At 36.6% G+C, this 21,771-nt stretch overlaps 1 protein-coding gene across 6 annotated transcripts in view; it reads left to right on the forward strand.

Moving 5' to 3' along the window:
• GOLGA4 (golgin A4) overlaps positions 1 to 21,771 on the forward strand; it is a 69,924-nt gene that overhangs the window by 14,037 nt on the left and 34,116 nt on the right. For 4 of the 6 annotated variants that reach the window (XM_079302902.1, XM_079302905.1, XM_079302903.1 and 1 more), the window contains exons 3-12: positions 2,142 to 2,240; positions 8,080 to 8,145; positions 9,281 to 9,595; positions 11,577 to 11,624; positions 12,010 to 12,066; positions 15,622 to 15,720; positions 16,244 to 16,382; positions 18,717 to 18,904; positions 19,855 to 19,938; positions 20,756 to 20,903. In XM_079302902.1, the coding sequence (XP_079159028.1) occupies positions 2,142 to 2,240; positions 8,080 to 8,145; positions 9,281 to 9,595; positions 11,577 to 11,624; positions 12,010 to 12,066; positions 15,622 to 15,720; positions 16,244 to 16,382; positions 18,717 to 18,904; positions 19,855 to 19,938; positions 20,756 to 20,903 (1,243 nt within the window). The remainder of the gene's footprint in view (positions 1 to 2,141; positions 2,241 to 8,079; positions 8,146 to 9,280; positions 9,596 to 11,576; positions 11,625 to 12,009; positions 12,067 to 15,621; positions 15,721 to 16,243; positions 16,383 to 18,716; positions 18,905 to 19,854; positions 19,939 to 20,755; positions 20,904 to 21,771) is intronic. The other 2 variants (XM_079302906.1, XM_079302907.1) reach the window with 1 other exon arrangement.

Raw genomic sequence — 21,771 nt, forward strand, 5'->3', positions numbered from 1 at the left:
TGCTGTTGCTTTAAGTTCTGTAATCTTACCTGTGTGTTTTTGGTTTTATAATTAACATTTTGTGAAAGAATGAATTTGTAAATTTGTGAAAATATGTCTGAGCCTCCTGGACTTGGCTGCAGTAACATGGTCATGGACTTCCAGAGATGACTGAAAAGCAAACAATTCAGAGATGTTGAAGAAACAGAGAGACCATCTTTTTTGGGGTGGTTGAACTTGTTAGAGATCAAATAGGAATTCTTTTAATGCAAACTTTTGGTGTGCTAAATAATGCAATTAGGATTAAGCAAAGTAATGCTATGGTGAAAAGTCACAATTTAATGTTTTCAGCACTAGTGAGCTGTTACTGTGAAGAGATAATAATTGTAATTGTCTGTGGTTCCTGAAGTTCTTGATGGTCATGCCATTAAAAGTGATTTAATTAAGCTGAAAATAATGTATGTTACATATTGAAAATGTTAATAATCTTTTGGTTGATATTATTTGCCTAATCCATTTATCAGTGCTTTGCAAACTGTGTTTCATCTTCTTAACTGGTCTTCTACAAACACACAGAGAAATTTTTATCTTAAAAACATTCATAATTTTATTTGTGAATTTGCATGCTTTAAATTCATGAAGCCATCAGGCTTGCTTGTAGTATTGTTGCTATATGTTTTTACACTTGTATGTACATAGTGTGTGCCTTTTCTTTTATTGGCATATGTCCTTTCCAAGAGGTGCAAGAGCTTCTAGACCATCAACACTTGATGAAGATTTTCTGGAACCATTATCACTTGTCAGTTTTGTCAATTTCCTTACTTTTGTTTATCTGAGAGCTCAGAGAAAGAAAAAAACATATATATGTGTATGTGTATATATATACCCAACATACATATACACACATATATATACACACATATACATATCAGGAGCTTTGGCACAGCTTATTCTTAAGAATTATACTTCTAACAGGCTGAGAGAGGAGGAGAACAAATTCAATATGTGTTTGGTACCACAGTGAATGCACAGGGCAAGTGTGTTGAGGCTCTAGGGGAGTGAAGAAGATTGAGAGCATGAGGAATGTAAGCATCTTTTTTATTAGTCACTCATCTTTGTTGTAACTTAAAAGTGAGACATTTCAGCTGAGTTTGTTGAACAAAACTGGTTATTGGCAATTCTGAGGCTGTTTATTGTATGTGGCTGTCACAGGACATTTACCACTTCTTATATTTTCTGAAAGGGTTTGGCTAACATAAATTCAAAGTCATGTAGCCTTTCAGATCTTACCTGTGAAAATATTTTTCTTTTTCAATTTGAATTTATGTATTTAATCTGCTACAGCACTGCAATCAATGTAATAATCACAAAAAAAATAAATTAAGCTCCTAACTTATATTAGTATTTGATTCCTAGAAGTACTGTTTAGTAATTTGATAAAGGAGTTTGTTTCAGAACAATTTTGTTGTATTTAGTGTTTTGGTTCAGTCAGCAATCAGTACAATTCTGAAATCTCAAGCTGTAAGGAAGTTGGACCTTGAATTTAGGTATGTAGTTATAATCATGAGAGGAATCATTTTCTCTCTCAGTTACAGCGTCCCAAATGCATTAGATTGCATTACATTTACATGTGTATGTCCAATTTTAATTTGAATTCCAGTCTCTTTGCCTCATGTTTTCACCTCTAGGAATTTACATCTCTTCTTAGATACTGACTTGATAAAATGGTTAAATTCAACTGATGGCATTTTTATGAAATAGTCTGCTAGTAGTTTAAAAAAATAGTGAAGAATTTTTTAAAATGTAGATAGAATTCTAGTGTATAAAAGCACTGCATGATAAATAGTCAAAAACAACATTTTATATATCACTGAAACAGTGGTAGAATTTTTAGAATAATGAGTTGTGAATGAATAACTGAAAGCAAATAGGGCTCAGTGGTATATGAAGACAACTCATCCACAGAAATGTAAAAAAATTATAATACTAATGCGTGAAACGTAGTTTTAATCTTGGACTAAAATAGAATCTTTTAAATAGCATAAACTGCGGTATTATTTTGTTATGTTTTTAATAGCATGGAAAAATGGAGTAAAATTTTGCAATGTGTTCTTTATTGCTTGATTTATTTTCATTTTCCTCCTTTTTGCATTGAATAACAGCTGTTAGCCGGGATGATAGCAGAACCTGCTTTTCTCTCTGAGTATACTATCTTTGCTTTGGATCCCACCAAACAGCCTAAGCCACAGAGTGACGGTGTGGTGAGTCCTCCCCACCCCTCTTAGTGATGCCTTTAGCAGGTGGAGGAGAGGAGTGTACTAGAAGGCAAACTTAGTTGCTTGTGGCTTGTTCTCACAAAGACCTCTGTCTTAACTACCTTGTTGCTAACCCTGCACTAAATTTCACAGGTGTAGTACCTGATAGCTCCTGGCTGGTATGCTGTATGATGTGAATTTATTGTAACATTAAAAAATTAACATGTTTTCTCTTACACAGGTAACAATACACAAATTCAAATAACTGTTGCACAAGTTCATATGTGTGTTACACAGACATTTCCTCTTCATATTTATGTATGTCTGTATGTATTTCAAGATAAATGGGTAGAATTAACATTGGGATTGGATATATGTAAAATTTATATGCTATTTGCTGTATACAGTGAACTGTAGCATGTAATTTACTACTAATGGTAGTAGGAAATAATTATTTCACATAGACACAAATTAATCTACATCTAGTTGATAACGTGACAGTTATTATTGTGAGGATGAATAGTTTTTTCTTTAATAATTAGATTTTACTATAAATGTTGTCTTCACCCTGTATAAGTGGAGAAGCTCAGTGAGAACAGGCAAGAAGTGAAGAAAAAAGAAGCAGGCATAGGGAGGAAGTCAGACTTTTACTTTCTGATATAGGCACATACAAAGCTGTATTTTTATTATTGGCACAGGATAGGAATGGCATTTTTCACATGCTTCAGAAGTATGGCATTCCTGAGTCCATAAGTGATTTAGAGCACAGTAATTTTTAGAATCCCAGCTCATCATGATACTTCATGATTATTCTGTAAGTGCTCTTTTCCTGCTCATGGTTTAAAATGACCGTTTTTCAGTCACTGGAAACTATAACAAAATCCAATAAGCAGGACATAGCACAACACACCATATTGTGCTGGGCTTGTCTCTCTCAGGCTAAGCAAGATTGGACAGAAACAGTGATTAAAATGGTGATCCCTGGAACGTGCATTCTGACCATATTCCAGGTCCAGCATTTGTTACTTAAAGATTCACTGCAAATTTAAGTAAACTTTTATAGTTTTCACTATGCAACAGAATTATCTCAGAAAAAAAATTATTTCAAATAACCTGTTTGAGTGCTCCAGTGTTATCTTTATATGCTCTTTTAGCATTTTTAGTGGCAAATTTATAAATCTTTAAGTACTTTAGTGACATATTTACTGGCTCACATATTTTTATGGAAGACTGCATATATGCAAGTAATTGTAATGTAACAGTTATTCTTAATATGTTGCCAGTGTTAATAATATGTTACCTGTAAAACTCATTTTGGTCTCAGAACTTTTTGAAAATTCTAGAGCTGTACTCACAATAAGAATTGGGAGAGGGAGAAAATGATAGGAAATTTATAGAGAATAAGATGACTGATTACAAAAATATATTAAAGAAACATACACATTATATATGTTTACAAACCTTGATACACTAAAAATACAGGAGAGAAAAGTTTCACAACACACACAAATACATATTAACTCTTCCAACAATATTTTAACTGTATATGTGATCTGAGAGTGAATAGCATGAAGAAGTGACTGTAACTACGGATTTTTTGGCATAGATAAAGTTAGTATAAACTCTTTACTAACTGAGATGCAAAGGTTTCGTTGCTTGAAGAAACAGTTCAAAATATTCTTGGACACAGTGTTGTTTTTTTTTTTAAAGAAAAAATTAAAGGAAAATAAGGGAAGAAAACATGTATTAGCTCTCCTTCCTTTTTCCTTTCATAATTATTCAATTTTGGAATACTTGAGAAAGTATTACTATTAAAAACAATAAAATGTATTTATATACAGACATTTAAGCTTTCACTTCTCAGGCTTGCTAGTCTATTTATACTTTTTAGAATTAAGTACGATTTTGCATTTCAGAAATAGGGAAGTAAAATGGCACAAATGTTACTGGAATACCCTAATGTGCTCCAGTTGAATCTGAGCTCTGATTTATACATCTTCATAATAAAAAAGCAATGTTTTTATTAGAGATTGTAAGTATAGCTGTCTTTGGATAGAGGTATGGATGTTATGAGTTTGTGGAGGAAAAATTTCCATTGGTCTCCAGAAACCCTGATGTAACTGCTGGTTTTAAGACTTTGAAAATGGCTGTTGGTGCTCTGTGAGTCTAATTTTGCTGAAAGCTCTCTTCAGGCTTATGAAAGGCTGGGGCTTTTAAGCTTTTCAAAGCCTCTTGGATTTATGCTTATATATAGAACTTCAATTCATGCTTACCATGCAGTGCATGGACACCCAAATACAATCCTTCACCCTAGAGCACAGTGATATAGACTTGCAGCAGCCAGATACCCATGGTGGTTCTTTTTTTATATGAAACATTTCTAGTGTATCCCTTTTATTATTTATGCCAATAGAAAGTATAACCCCAAATACAGGTTTTCTTTTGTTCCCGTAGATTGAATACAAAGATGCCTATATAATGAGTAGCGAGCTTTTTAAAGTGGCAACACTAGTTTTATTTTGAAATTACATTTTTAAGGATCTTTATAGTTCCTAACATGACAGCTTTTTAAGCATCTTCACAAAAAGAAACAGCATCCATGGGTTTATATTAATAAAAAACTTATTAAATTTAATAAATCTAATTAATCTTGTATTTTAATACATGCACAAACCCTACATAGTTTCCTTTAACTCTTTTTTATGTGTATCAGAATACATGATTTTTGAAAGAAGTGTGTGTGTTTAGTTTGTAAGTCACAGAATCACAGAATTCAGTAGGTTGGAAAAGACCTCTGAGATCATCATGTCCTACCTGTGATCTAACACCACCTTATCAACTAGACCATGGCACTAAGTCCCACATCCAGTCTTTCCTTAAGTACCTCCAGAGGTGGTAACACCACCACCTCCCTGGGAAGCCCATTCCAATGCCCAATCACGCTTTCTGTAAAGTCTTGGTAAAGTGTTTGTCTTCCTCTATTGTCAGTCCTACAGTAGCACAGCAGATGCTTTGTAAATTATAAAGCAGAAGTTAATTTTTTATTTGGATTATCTTATTATTAACTTTTCCTGTTAGGAGTAAAAACAAGAATGGATAATGGAACCAAAAATAACTACAGTGTAGAAGTGATTCAGTTTAAAACCCATAAAAACTGTTAATCCCCTAGGAGCAAATCCACTGCCACAGAATCATATTCTGAAGCAGAATGCAGAATTTGTTCAAGCCAGGTGAAGCAGTTTCCAAATCTAGACTTGTATGGCTCGTGTTCTTTTGTCTGCCTATGGGTAGCTGCTCAGTTTTCTGGGTTCCTTAGCTATCTGGATTTTTCTTTGTTCTGTGCTGTTTCTGTACTACCTCAAATTTGCTCCATGACAGACTTTTTTAAAGCCCTTTTACAGTGAATCATTCTTCTGCCACATGAATGTTTAGATGTGCTTATAGGTACATCCTGAGTAGAAGGTGTGAGTGTGATCCTGTATACGAGATATATGTACAAGGGTGATTGTGATTGAGATTTCAGTTCTATGTACACCTGAGATTCTGCAGCTAGTATATAACTGCGAGGGTACAACTTGATTAAAAGTTAAGAGTTACACTGCTCTTCTGTGAATTTATCCCTGTTTTGTTTAATATGCCTCAGTGTTTCACTTCTCTTGAAGCAGTCCATGTCCAAGATGGTGTCTAGCATATTCTGCTAATTCAGTTGGACTGGATTTCTACAGCAAAAAAACATCTGGATTTGTGTAAGTTAGAATCATGGAATACCCTGAGTTGGAAGGGACCCACAAGACTCACCCAAGTCCAACTCCTGTCCCTGCACAGCACAGCCCAGAGAATCACCCAATTTTCCTGAGAGTGTTGTCCAATCACTTCTTGAACTCAGATAGGCTTGGTGCTGTGACCACTTACCCCAGGAGCCGTTCCAGTGCCTAACCACCCTCAGGATAAAGAACCTTATTCTAATATCCAGCATAATTTTCCCTGACAGAGCTGCATGCCATTCCCTTGGGTCCTGTCACTGGCCACCACAGCTCCTGTCCTTCCATATCCCCTTATGAAGAAGTTGTAAACTGCTATGAAGTCTCCCCTTTGTCTCCTCCAGGATGAGTAAGCCAAGTGGCCTCATCTGCTCCTTGTTCAGCTTCCCCCCCAGCACTTTCACCATCTTTGTAGTCCTTCTTTGGGCATTCTCTCTGATAGTTTTGTATCTTTCTTATGTTGTGGCACCCCAAACTGCCCCCAGCACTCGAGGTGAGGCTGCCCCAGTGCAGATCAGAGCAGGACAATCCCCTCCCTTGCCCAGCTGGTGATGCTGTGCCTGATGTACCCAGAACATGGTTGGCCCTCCTGGCTGCCAGGGCACTGCTGGCTCACATTCAACTTTCCATCAACCAGGACCCCCAGGTCCCTTTCTGTGGTGCTGCTTGCCTGTGTCTTCTTCTCCTATGTGTCTGTACATGCAGGGTTGACCCGTCCTAGGTGAAGAATTTGGCACTTGTTTTCATTGAACTTCCTATGGTTGCTGATTACTTAGCCCTCTAATTTGCTGAGACTCCCTGTTCCAGGCCCTCTCTGCTTTCAAGGGAGTCAGCAGCTTCTCCCAATTTATTATCATTGTCAAACTTAGTGTATCTGTAATGTATGATTTAGGAAGAGCACTGGGCCAAGGATGGAGCTCTGTGGAATCCCACTAATGACAGCTCACCAGTCTGATGTCACCCCATTGACTGTAACCCATTAAGCCTGACTCATGAGTCAGCAGCTCACATACTGCATGAGGTGTTTATCCACAAGGATATTGTCCAGAAGGATCCTGTAAGAGACAGTATCAAAAGCTTTACTGAAATTCAGACAGATTGCAACAAGTGGCTTTCCTTGGTCACCTCAGTGGGTTACTTTCTAATAAAAGGAATTCAGATTTGACATCAGGAGTGTCCTTTTGTGAACCATTACTGGTTGTGACCAAAGAATTCTCTGTCTTGCAGTTGTTTTTCAACGACTCCCAAAAAAAATAATCTCCATAATTTTACCAGTCAACAAAGTGAGGCTAAGAGCCCTGTAGTTTCCAGGGTCATCCTTGAAAATTAGAACTGGGTTAGCAAAAACCTGAACACAGGACATGGGAAAACAAGATAGACAGTCTAGGAACAGAAATGTCTAAACTCTGTTAAAAAAACCCCAAACCAATAAAAACACCCCAAAACCCAAATAAACTAACCAACTCAAGACTATTGTCTTTTCTTGTACTGGTTATGTTGTTTTCATTGAAGTTTTTTTAATGTGTGCGTGTTTTGTTTTCTTTTCTTTGGGTATGCAAAAGTTTTGTGTAAGATGTATTTCCTGAAAGTTTAGTTTCCTTCCCATGCTTATTGGAGGTTTAAACAGTTTGTTACCAGCACTTATTTTCCAGGTAGTTTCTGCCCCCTCAGTGCACCGAAACAGAGAAAGATGGTGTTGCAGCCAAGTCTTACTCATATTGGCTGTAAATACTAGTCATCAATTAGGTTGTTCCTGCTATAATTTTGTCTTTTTGGTGTGTCTTTGATTTGTCCATAAATGTTATATAAATAATCATTATGAATTACTTGATTGGAGATGTCCGTATTTGCAGATGTCTCATACTAATCCATGCACACATAGCTGCTTTGTAGTTTTGCATATTGCAGCAATCTGTTTTGAATTTAACAAACTAGCTTGTTTGCATGAAGACATCTTAATAAGCTTTCTAAAGAAAGTACTAAAAACACAGGCACAGAGAAAAGCACAGATGCTGTTTCTAGGAGCCATTGAATTACAGTCCTTGTACTCTGTTTCTTCTAACGGTTGTTTTTACCTCCTGTAGAACTTGAATAAACAACCACTTCCTGGATCCACAGAAAAAAATGGAAGTGAATCTGCCTCTCCACAGGTACATGGAGGGCATGGGGGTTTGTTTCCTCCTTCACTGCTGGGTTGTCTTGTGTTATATTGGCTTAAGTGCCCGATACATATCTTCATGCTGAAGCTGGGATGATAAGTACTTGCCTGTCAGGATGCTCAGATATTTTGTTTGTGTGTAATCCCATTAGCTAGTATTAAGTATTGTCACTGCTGTATGGAGCGTTTAGTTTTTTTTTAAGGACTGGTTAGGAGACTGCCAGCATTAAGATGCATCTTGCTGCACAGCCACCATAGGATACAGAGCATTAAATGCACTTTCAAAAGTAGAGGGCCTATTGCGTGTCTGGAAAGCTACCTTCTAGCTGAAGAAAAGGAACTGATAGGCTAAAAGTATTGTCACAAGTGATAAAGATGTAGGTCACTTTTTAATATGTCTCAGGGAAACATTTAGCTTGCTGAAATGGGATTAGCAGTGGCTCCTTGGCAGGTGCCTCCCAACATTTGATTGTAGGGGCAGCATTGTGCAGTAATGCTTTTGCATCACTCTGTAGCACCAGCAGTATAGATTACCACAACACAGATCTTGTGGTGTAGAGTGAAACAAATATATAGCTATATAAATCAATAATTTAGTTTTATGTAACAATCATAAAGCCATTTTAAATAAAAATAAGAAAAGGACTGTTCAAGGTGGTTTGCTAGAACTAATCATACAAGACTTCTACCATTAATTTGTTCCCTTTATCATAGGAAAGTATCTGTGTCTTTGAGATAAATACAGTCCAGTCTTCTGTGTAAAACATCAAGAAGTGGGTCAGTTACATTTTTCAGGTTTGAGATAATAGTAAATAACCATTTATATTAGTTACACATTCTTTACCTTTTAGAGGAATTGCACAGAAATGCATTCTTCTAAAAGTTTAAATCAGAGCTGTAGTTTATTAGATTTAATTGCTGTCTGAATTTGCACACATCTGGTAGTTGCATGCTTGATTTTTCTGCACAAGGAGATGGTTCTTTTAAGGGAGTGGCAGCTATTTGGTGTCATGCTTATGTTAGACAACAGTATTTCTTTGCTTGGGTCAGGTCTCTTTCCTGGACTTTAGTATGTCTGTCTGCCTAAAAGCAGTGCAGAAATAATTATTTTCTTTGAATTTTTGCAGCCAAGTGACAGTCAGTCTTTTGCCCAGAAGCTTCAGCTTCGAGTTCCGTCCATGGAGTCTTTGTTTCGGAGCCCAGTAAAAGAGACCCTGTTCCGCTCTTCTTCTAAAGAGTCCCTGGTACGAAGCTCTTCCAGAGACTCACTGAATCGACTGGACTTGGAAACCATCAGTCCCACCTTTGATTCACCATCTGACATTGAAAGTGAAACAGAAGAGCCTCTGGGAAATATGGACAACTTCAGCAAAGAGCAGCTGCTGCAGCGTCTGCGTAGAATGGAGCGCAGTTTGGGCAACTATAGGGGAAAATACTCTGAGGTAGGCAATGTAACTGGTTTACCTAGGCAGAAGGGGGAAAGGATTAGGCTAAGAGATACTGCAGCAGTGAACAATCTTTTTGTTTTCCTATTTGGAGCAAATGTTTCAACTGCCACAGAAGTTAAATTATTTGAAGTCTAAGTATAGTTATTTTTGACTTAGATAGGTCAAATGTTTTTCTGGTAATAAAACATGGAGATCTTTTTCTCTTGTTTGTAAATGATTTCCTGTTATCAGTAGTAGAGGTTAATTAATGGTTACACAGAGCAGGCCTATTAAGATTTCAACTGAAAGCATCTAGCAGGGGATGGAGTTCACTACAGAGATGAGCATGACTTGTACTCCCATGACAGCAAATTTATCTTTTTTCTGCAACTTGTTCTTGAAATGCGCAGGGTATATTCTATCCATGTGCAAAAGACAAGCATTTTGTTTTCAGTTCTTCAAAATTTCCAGGTATTCCCTGGGAGGAATTAATTCAAACAACTTATTTTTTGATATTTTAGTGAAAACCAATTATATAAGTAGTTTCACTATTCATTTTCCCAATTACTGGGGAAAATAAAGCTGAATAACTGATGGCGATGTTTTGATATTGGGTTTTTAAATTAGTTTGGGGGGTTTGTTTGGTTTATTTGTTATTTTTTGAACTGTAAGTGTGTTGTATTTGAAACTGGATGTTTGTACTGTTTTTTACAGTTATTTTAATACAAATTAAATGCAAAAATTCCTGTGCAGGCTTTTCCTGAAATCTGAAATGTGCATACAGTAATGCAGTATTCAGCATATGCATGAAAATGCAGTTGTCTCAAAGTAATTTTTCCTTCACTTCCAGCTAGTGTAATAAGTATTTTTTTAAAGTTTCTGTAAATAGCAGTTGTTAAAATGAAAATTCTTCAGTTTGTAGGTTTGTTTTAGTGCTTTTTTTTTTGTTGTTTGGATTTTTTTGTATTAGTGTAATCTGTCCACCAAGTCCTAGCTTTCTCTGTCAAAAAGGCTTGGGTTTTCCCCCTGGTTTTGTGAGTTTCTTTAGTTCAATTGAAAAGAATTATTTTGCTGGACCTTGGAAGAAACTTGTTTCAATATTTAATGAGTAATTAAGGCAGAAATCTTTTTTTCCTCTTAAAGTAGGATGCAAAGTTAGCATCTCAAAAATATGGTAAAGGAAACCACCCATAGCAGTTTTGATTTTCTCAAAAGGGAAAAATAAATGACTTTAAAAGTAATTTTGAATTCTGAAAATGTTTAGTTTTTTTTGAAGTAAGAATTTGAAGATATGTTTTGACTTACTGATTTCTGTTTTCAGTGTTCTAGATCTGATTTTCTTAATTTTTTTATAAATTTGAAAACACAATATTCTAATTCCAAGTGTCATTATGATACTTCAACGTAGTGCTGCTTGGCAGTTGTAATCAAATATTTAAGTAAACTGAGTTGTGCAGTTACTCCTTTTCTAAGCTTGCAATGAGAGAGGAAATACCACTCTCCACTTTCAATCTGTCTTTGCAGTACATATGCAAAGCATATGGGATAGGAACATTACACCTTTTTTTGTTAGATTTAGAAATGTTTTTATTAATGCATGCTTTTTGTAAAATTAGTTTTGCTTAATCTCCCTGGGACATGCACTCTTACAAGTGGTCACCCTTGTAGGGTAGCTGTCTGGGATGTAACTTTCTGATACTGTTGGGTTTGACCCCCTATATTGAAGGATGGTATATGGTATGTTGTCTTAAGAAAGGAAAAAATGTATATGACTGCTGTGTAACATCATTGTTCTGTCATGTAGGCTTTTTTAACACATTGGAGACATTTTATAGATAGAAAAAGAAAAAATTAAGAAAATGTACATTTCTATCAAAAGAGCATTCTCAAGTGGAGCAAGATTTTAAAAATGCAGGTAGTGATACAACTAAGGAAATTATTTTGATGGCTGTGCACAGATGTATTATCATCTTTATATCTGATTTGTGTATTTTAGCTAGTGTCTGCTTATCAAGTTATCCAGCGGGAAAAGAAGAAGCTACAGGTAAACATTACTTTTCATCCTCTATTACCTGCATGCTTTTTTGAACCTTAAAATGTGTACTGAAAATCAGGATTTAACTTCCAGTATGTTGTTTGTATGTAACAGAAGATTATTTCTTGGCTGGGATTTCTAAGGAAGCCAAGGTAAAATTAATTAGTCAAAATAACTGTGAAGTTATTGTACTCCAGTCTTATTTGTTACATCAACTGACTTCAAGTGATTGATGGATTGCCAACCCACAGTTGGCAGTTTATGACAATATTTGCACACGTGTGGCTTGAAGGAGAAACAAATCATTACATCTGTGAATTTTTAAAATTTATTTATCCATTTTAAAATTCCATTCAATATACCTGATCTTTATTCTTCCTTTTTTTTTTTTAAGAGCATTCTGAGTCAAAGCCAGGATAAAGCACTTCGCAGAATTGGAGAGCTGAGAGAGGTAATTTCCTTTATTGATTGTATGTTTACTTTATATCATACCTACATAGGATCTTTTTCTGCCAAGCTTTTGACTTTTGTTCACAAAATATTTTCTATTAGAGCAAGGTATTTTACTGCCTTTTTTTGTTTGGTTGGTTTTGTTTATATGGGGTTTACTCCTCTGGCCTGTTTTCTATTCAGCAGCTTATTGCTATACAGAGCAGTGCATCACCAACTGAACTACTTCTCTTGTTCATTGTGAAATAGGTAGAAGTATGTGTGGTTCTTGCAGTATTGTTGGGTCCAGGCACAAATGTGCCTGTGCAATTTGTTGTTCTTCTATTACTGACAAATATTAATTTAGGTGAACACAAGTAATACGCACGTTTTTGTAAGGACTTAAATAAAAAAATTAGGATAATTAAAAAAAACCTCATCTTTGTGTCAGTTGTAATTCTTACTTGTTTTATGAGTTTTAATATAGTTTGGTTTCAATCATAAAATCACATAGGTTGTGTTAAGAGTTGCCTCCTTAGGTTATAGTGAAATTAAAAGGAGATGCTCTAGTGTATTTGGTAGTGATAATAAACACAATGACTTAAAAAACATGTATAGATGAACAGGCAGAACAGATTAAAAGAGCAAGTTCAAAACCATCATGTTGTCAAACCTGGTGAAGCACAATGTGAAGCTGGAGCCATTTTATTGCCTTGGAATAAAGCTAGTGCAACAGCAGGTTTGGAGATGGACATGCAAAGGCCTCTGTCCCTGCTCTTATGTTGCTGGAGAGCTGGGTACCATTTAGCCCAAAGTCACAGGCTTTTGTCTTCTGACTGCACACCTGCTTCTGGCATGTGCCATGCTGAGCAGCAGCCCTGGCATGGAGGTTCTGGCATGGAGGTTGCAGGAGCCACTACACCATGGTGAGGTCTCACATTTGCCTGAAGGAAGACTCACTCCAGGCAGTTGGGTGTTTTTGCCACAGACAGGGACCCAAACCTGTCCCCTTCATAATGAGGGATGGTGACTGTGAGTGTCTGGCCATGTGGTTTCTTCAGGCTCAAGCCCACTCACAAGGAGCTATCCCTGTGGCTAGTCTGGCAGCCTTTCAAGGGAGGTCACTGGCAAATTGCTGGGCACTCTTCAGTGATCCCAGGATAGTGGAGATAAGCATGCTGTGAGTTGTGTGTGGTAGTGGGATGGCATTTTGGTTCACATTTCTGCCCCAGCAGCTGAGAACTGTGTGTCAGTGCTGGGAGCACTGTGCTCATCTCAGCTGTAGCCTGTGTCAGGACTGTCACCATGTCCTAAGCTAAACTGTCAGTGCATAGGACGGAAAAAAACATTGCATTACTGTCAGAATTGGCTTGCCAAGGTTGTATCTTTTTCAGATCTCTACAAGGTCAAATGAAAAGCTTATTTTGTGTAACGTCTGTATCTGCATGTTCCTGTAGGATTAGTTTTCCAGTTTATTGCTACTTGTTAAAGTCAGGAAGGCATATGTGGAACAGAGATAAATCTGTGGCATATGACAAAAAGTTGGACACATGCATTTTATTTTTCACTTCTGTCATAGTCCTTGTGATTTATATATGTAGATAAGTTATACATTTATTTTTTATTTATATATATACATTGTATATATATATATATATATTATGCAAAATTCAATGTCATTCTACCAATCTTGTAAGTTTAAAGATTCCTTAAGATCTAACACTGAAATTATTTTTCATTAATTGATATACTTCAAAAGGTGTTTTTCTAATCTTTTGGAAGCCCAGGTGTTGCTGCATTAGGTAAAACAGACAACGAAGGAAAAATTACAGATAAAATGATAAGTTTCCATTGTGGAAGCTAAAGTGGTCCAAAGTAGTTAATTCATTGATGTAGTAATTTTTTACCAGAAATTAATTTTAGTAATTCTTTTCTTCATCATACAGTCCATTTCCCCCATAAATATGTTGAATCAGGCAAGTTTCTTCTAAGAGGGCCATGTAAGAGTAAACTAATCTTACTTTAGGCTAAGTTGACAGCGTGACACTGTCCCTAGAAATCAATGTGATTTTGCTTACCTTAGTTTTCTCCTGTTAGCAGTAATTCCTCAAAGCCAGTCTTAAAGCAGTATTCAGTGTTCTTCTCAGAAAAGGATCAGAAGAGACTGTGAGATCCAAAGAGGACCATTTCTGTGCTGGTTTCAATAAATCTCTTAGACACTTGTTCTCACACTGGCCTGCTTTGCTTTGTTTGAAAGGAATTGCTTCTAAAGCTCAGAAGCACAGGGCAGAAGTGTGGTCAGTAATTGCTGAGAACGTGAGGCAGTGCAGTGTTAAGAAGTGGATGTAGTTGGGAAGAGAAGAATGGATTTTGCAGTGTTGCTTTCCCTCAGTGTCCTGCCTGTGCATGGCTGGGCAGACTCAGCTCATACAGCTGTGGTTTTCAAAGCTGTTATCAGCCTCATCTGTACAGGGCATTCACCATTGGAGGTAAGGGATAGACAGCAAGACAGCATTAAAACAAGATTTAGAGTTGGAGGAAAGCAGTGCAGGGAGCATCCAGTGCTCTGTTTTATCTCATTTGCTTTTTCATCCTTTCTTTCTGCCATCCTCTGTCTTTGCCTGGCTAATGGAACTCATGTTTATAGGTTATGATTGCTTTTGTACAAGTGTCTTTGTATAATAACAGTCATAGATGCATTCTTTTCCTGGGATAAATCACGGAGAAGATACCTATGGATGAAATAAATATATAAATAAAATAGATTTTAAAGTTTCTGAAAATACTTGCAGTGCATGCACAATATATGTGTGCTTCTGGTTCTCTCAATAAGCAGTTAGGTGTGAATTAATTTAAGTACATTTATTTTCTATTAGAATGAGAATTATTTAAAGGAATTTAAATGTTTAAACTTGAAAAGCATAGGAAATAATTAGAAGAAATCTCCTTCAGGGAATATGTTACAAGACGGTAGATCCTACTAAAGAATTTAGGCAATATTTACAAGTTTTTAAGAGTGTTCAGCCAAACAAATGCATGTAAATATGAAGTAAAGCCACATATTTAAATTATTTGGCATTCTCTGCCTTTCTCATTTGAGGCACATTTGTGGAATAAAGGGACCTATTTTCTTTTCTTATACATGGTATTTGTCATTTTAGAATGGTGGCATATTGAATGAGCATAATGAATTTTACATTTCTGCCCTTTATGTTGACTTAATTGGATGGCTAAATGGAGTATCTACAAAAGTGCAGTCTTCACCTTCCAGGAGAAATCTGTGCATGGAAGACTGTTACTCAGGAGCAGGCTTGAAATGATCCCTACACAAACTTATTTTAAGGAAAAAGAATCCTTGATTTTGCATCAAATCTCAACTCTTGCAGTTTTAATGCTGGTATTATAATTGTATGTTCTTACATTGTGTGGAATGTTGTATAGTAAAATGTATACACTTTATGGTTTTGTTTTGGGATCACAACTATGAAAGAGATAGTTTGATATTATTTAATAATATTTTCATAAGTCTTTTGAGTTCACATTTCAGTATTCATTTGAGATGTATTTGTATTATTAGGAGCTCCAGATGGATCAACAAGCTAAGAAACATCTCCAAGAGGAATTTGATGCTTCCTTAGAAGAAAAGGATCAACTTATTAGTGTCCTGCAAACTCAGGTAAGATAATTTACCCAGCAGACATTTAAAACTGCTCTTCTTACTTTTTCTTTTTAGTTATGTATTTCCTATAATGCATATCCATGTTTCATTATAATTGCTCTGAAGTTGTAAAGCTTCTTGTGAATTTAGGATTTTCTAGAAATTAAGTGTGTCTTTGTGATACAGGATACCTTTTTAAAAATCTCACTCATGTTAAATATGATTGACTAATTCGCACTTAAATACCTTTGTGATGTTTTTGTTATCAAGACATCAGCATTAGCAGGTGACCTATAACTGCTTTTGCAAAATTCATGTATTTTGCTTAATTGGTCTTTTTTTCTCTACCCATAGTAATTTTATTTTTGTTAATTGAAAGTGTAATTCTGACTTTTTAAAAATGGTAAGAAAATTCAGACAGATTTTTCCTTTTTTTGCATGTAATATCAAAATTATTTTAACTCTTTCTAGTTTTAAGGGTTAAAAAAATTATCTGCTTGGAATCCTTGGATTTTTTTAACAAAAAGAACCTTTTATTTAGGTGTCATTGCTGAAACAGAGATTGCAGAATGGTCAGATAGGCACTGAATTGCCTGATCAAAGCATCCAGTCAGAACCACAAGTTCAAAGTCCAACAAAAGAAATCAGTGCAGAAAATACTGTGGAACCAGGAAGCAATGGTAGGTATTGTGGCTTTTTCAAGGGAACTTACATTATGGAGAATAAACCTGCTGTTATTTATGGTAGAGTAACAATATTTAGGGCTGACCATGTCATAGTAAAGATACAATTTCTAGAAGAAGACAACTTTTTGAAAACCATCTGGCTGCTGGAAGACAGGATAGCCCTTTTATGAAACAAAATTTTCATAAGAATTCAGGTTTGGTATGTCTTTTCTGGGTCAATATTGATAATAACATTGTAATTACTGTTTTGTTGGTAGGTGTTCTTACTATCCCAACTTAATACTGTTAAGAGATTCTGTCCCCTGTAAATGAGGACCTATTCCTGAAGTTTAGAGAGCAGATTAGTTGCCAGTCTTTGTCTTTTTGTTTGTGAGATTGGAGTTTTCTTTGTCTCAGTGTTGTATATATTTGGATTACTGAGCAAGGGACATTATAATGCATATATATAACAAGTGTCTTTCACTGGTATCATTCATAAAATGTAAGGTTAAGACAGAGGTAAATGTGCATCTTGAAATTATGTTTGTTCAGCATCTGCTTTGCTTTTTATATGTATGGATGATATGAAGTGTTAGGTGAGAGATATTCATATCTAGTGCCATGGTTTCTGTACAGCTTAGTCATCCACCACTCCCCTTCAGAGCTGGACAGAGGAGAGAAAATTTAAAGAAGGGTTCCTGAGTTGAGATGAGGCCCAGGAGAGATCCCTCACTAAATACTGTCATGGCCAAAACAGGCCAGCTCCTTTCCAGCTCTATCTCCTTCCCCAGTGGGACAAGTAGGCAGGGAATATGGGTTTATGGTAGGTTCATCACCTGTGGTTTCATCTGCTGCTCAGGGAGGTCCTTCCCCTGCACCACTGTGGCATCCCTCCCTCAGGAGAGTTCTCCAAGAACTTCTCCAGCATGAGTCTATCTCATGGGCAGCAGCTCCCTGTGAACTGCTGCAATGTGAGCCCATCCACAGGCAACAGTCCTCCCCAAACTGCTGCAGTGTGGGTCACTCTTCCACAGGGTTCAGTTTTTCAAGGACAGGCTATTCCAGAGTGGGTTCCTCTCTCCATGGGCCTCCCACAGGGTCACAGACTCCTCTCAGGCATCCACCTGCTCTGCAAGGGCTCCTCCATGGGCTGCAAGTGGATCTCTGCAGCCCCTTGGTTCTCCATGGGCTGCAGGGCACAGCTGCTTCTCCAGGGTCTGCACTACAGGCAGCAGGGTAATCTCAGCTCCTGGAGCACCTCCTCCTTCTCCACGGATCTTCATGTCTGCAGAGTTCTTCCCCTCAAATGGTTTCACTTTGCTTTTCTTTAGCTGCAATTACTGCACAATAACTTTTTTTCTTTCTTCTTAAATTTTTTATCGTAGAGGCATTACTCACATTTCTAATTGGCCCAGCCTTGACCACTAGCACATCTGTCTTTGGAGTTTTGCCAGGATTGGCTCTGCTGGACATGAAGAAAGCTTCTGGCAGCTTCTTGCAGAAACCCCCCCCTGTAGCTCCCTTTACACTACCGAAGCTTGACCATGCAAATCCAATACAATGCTAAATATACTTGCAGCCTCTGGAGTATCAGAGCAGAAGCACTCAGTAAAATACTACTGAATGTGCAAGTTATGCAATGATTCAAACTGAAAGGGAGTAGTTTTAAATTACAGACATGAGGAAAAATTCTTTACTGTGAGGGTGGTGAGGCACTGGAACAGGTTGCCCAGAGTTGTGGCTACCCCATCCTTTGAAGAGTTAAAGACCAAGCTGGATGGAACTCTGAAAAATTTGTTATATTTTGAGGTGTTCCAGCCTTTGGCAGTGGTTCGAACTAGAAGATCTTTAACATCTCTTCCCACCCAAACCATTATATGATTCTATGAGTACAACTTAGAAAGGCACTAAGTATAACCTTTATCCTGCTGCATGTACTATTGTCATCCTGAATATTTTAGAACTAATGTCATACCGAGTCTTGGCAAAGCAAGAATCTGTGCATGGCACTTGAGAGATGTGATTTGCTTTGCTTCACACTTGTTCCTACTTATGCATATTCTCTTAGTAGCAGCAGGCAGGTTTATGAATCATGATGACTTGTTGATTAATAGCTTTGTTTTGAGGCTGATAAAATAACTGGGTAAGCTAACTTAGTGTGAAAGACTGTGTTTGCTATTCTGTATATGTGTAGAATGTTTCTGGCACTTACAGTAGGAACTAGGAAGTTTTGCAGACTTCACATAACTTTCTCTAGAGACCTATGAGTCCACTGCATTGTGAATGATGAATGCAGATCTACATTTTGAAAATGGTGTGCGTATGTAATGTTAGTATGTTGTTTTATAGAGGGTAATGAAGATTCTGTTAAAACACTGGAAACTCTTAGTCAGAGGGTGAAGCGCCAAGAGAACTTGCTAAAACGTTGTAAGGAGACTATTCGGTCACATAAGGAGCGCTGTGCCCAATTAACCAACGAGAAAGAGGCACTTCAAGAACAGCTGGAAGAGAGGCTTCAGGAACTGGAGAAAATGAAGGTATGGAAAATGCTCTTAGCTTTATGGGTAACCATGAAAATACAGTAACAACTCCAGTATTTCCAAAATTTATTGATAGGGTAGACCATGAAACAAACTGTCCGTGTACTTTTTTGGAGATAAATGTGCAAAACTCACCTGGAATTAATACACTCAGCAATTATTCTAGAGTGGTGAAGTAGTATATGAAACCTTACTATATAAACAACCATCAGAATGGTATCAGAAATAAGTAGTCGTGAGAAATTGGGGTGAGAAAAAGACTGTCTTAGCGCAGAAGACAGAAGATAAAGTGAGAAAAGTGGAGCAGAGCTAAACCTTCAAGACATAGTGAATGAGGCATTAATTATGTAAATTAAGAGAAAAAAAAGAAAGCAGGGCAGTGGAGATAACAATATAGGGAGCATAAGTGCAATCCCAAAGCTAATAAACTGATACTTTGCTCAATTTTCCTTTTAAGGCCATTAAGACTGAGTGTGGAGCGTAAGTGAGGTATCATAAACCTGAAAATGTGCTAAGTATGGCTGTACTTAACTTTAGTTACAGAGATCAGATTCCCATCTCTGTCTTCATCTCTGACCACTAGCCTGGTTTGAAAAAGCTTTGAAGGACTCGAGTATTTTAATAACATTTTCTAGAACAAGGCTAGTAACAATAATTTATGTTGCATTGCTGAGATCCTCTTGTAAACTGAGATGTAGGTAATAGAGCAGAAATTTTAGACATGTTTCTTGTTTTACTTTAGCAGCTCAGACCTCCATGTGGGGAGGCTCTAACAAAGCCTTCAAGCCATAAGTGAGCCTATCTCCGGGCGATATAAAAGTAATTTAAAATTGCCCACTTCAGTTTTCCTCAGTTGTGTTCTTTGTTCTTCCTCCAAGGGATAGTGCAGGATAAGAGCCAAAGCTAAGCTGTTTGTCGACCAACTTGTGGTTGGGATCTTTTTTTAGGACCTTCACATGGCTGAGAAGACTAAACTGATTACGCAGCTACGTGATGCAAAGAATTTGATTGAACAGCTAGAACAAGACAAGGTAAACAAAGCTGTAGGTTTTGAGGAAGATTGTTTAAAACGCAAAATATCTGGCTCTTGGTATTAGAAGCTCGTTTTAGAGGTCTGATGGTTTAGCCTGTGTTTTAATAAACAAGTAATTGAAGCTACTTAATAATTTTTTTTGTATATACACCATAAGATATAAGTCTGTTAGGTCATACGTAATACAGCAGCATGATATTATTTAGGATGAAGCAGATATACTGAACACACTCCTTGATGCCAACTCTAAAACAAACAAAAAAACCCAAACATACATGAAGATGAGATACAATTAAATTAATTTAAAAATAGCTATACTTTCGATGATCTATAAGGGGTTTCTCAGGTTTTAGTTCCTTAAAAGTTATTTAATCACAGTCTTGAATACTGGAAGATTTCAGTAGTTACTGGAGTAACTTCTGGTGGTGTCATAACTGACATGACTGACGTTGTATGGTGTCTTCTCAAAGGAGAAGTACAGATTCTACAATGCTTTTAGTTTGGGTTTGTTTACAGGATATGTGTTTCAAAGGAAAATGTCTGTCCTAGAAGGACAAAGGTTGTGGATGGTCCATGTTTGCTGAAGTTATTTTCACTGCTAGATAAATTTTGGACGCTCATAAAAATAGTTCTCATTCATATCTTGTTTTTGTTAGCATTTTCTGTTTTCTGACATAGAAAAATCCCATGATCTCTGGTCTCATAATAACAGACTATAGTTTATTCCTGGCAAGGATTTTGCCCTGCCTTGAAATTGTTTCAGATATGTGTCTTATTTATTTGCTAGCTTTTTATCACAAGGGCCTCTTCCATAGGGCATGGTAATTGCGGAGACAAAGCGGCAAATGCATGAAACATTGGAAATGAAGGAGGAGGAGGTAGCCCAACTGCGTGCTCGAATCAAACAAATAACTACGAAAGGAGAGGAATTAAAAGAGCAGAAAGAGAAGTCTGAAAGAGCTGGTAAGGATATATGTAGATTACTGGCTTTCACATTAGTACATCAGAAAGCTTCAGTGTGGTTTTATTTTTAAAATTTGTTCTTTGAATGGATATTAAGAGGTGCTCTTTTTTCTGTTGTTCTACACATCACCCATACTACCATCATTACTAGCTTCACTTCTGGATAGCAAAGTTTAGGGATGCTTTTGACTGATTTATCTGTTACCAATAAAATGTAGGAATTTAGGAAAGAAACTTCTGAAAGACAACTTCCCTGTTTGTAGGAGAAAAGATTGATAGAGTCTTCTGGTCTAACTTAAGAGGAGAAACTTGCAACTACCTGTAAATTGTCATTATAATGCCACCAGGAATTCACATAGAAAACGTAGCAGTGAGTGTATAACAGTTTGTGAAGAAGCAAAAATATTATAACCATAGTTAGCATTTTTTTCAGTTATTTTAATGGAAGCATTTCTGATTTAAGTGAAACAGCAGTGATGATTCCTTTTGCTTCAGGCTTCTAACAGAAGAACATTTATGTAACTGGTATATGATGTAGTTTGCTTTTTATGGAAATTAGGTAGCATTATGTGTGCCTGGAGTTCTTTTGCATGAAGTTAAACCATTGTTATTTAAACAGTGAAATTGTTTTGTACTACATCAGAATTCTTTTAGAATAATTTTATTTGTTTTTGTGGGCATGTAAAGAAGCTCACTCTTTTAGCGGAAGCTCAGGTGTTACTTTGAATAAAATATACATATTTTCTTTCTCTGAAAAGCAAGGAGGAGTTCAAACAATACAGTTCATAGTGGTTTATTTTAAATCTATATAGATTTAGATTAGAACTTGGTGTTTTAAAGATTAATTTGGATAGATCATTCTGCTGTA

Source organism: Erithacus rubecula (genome assembly GCF_903797595.1).
Source record: "Erithacus rubecula genome assembly, chromosome: 3".
NCBI classification, from domain to species: Eukaryota; Metazoa; Chordata; class Aves; order Passeriformes; family Muscicapidae; genus Erithacus; species Erithacus rubecula.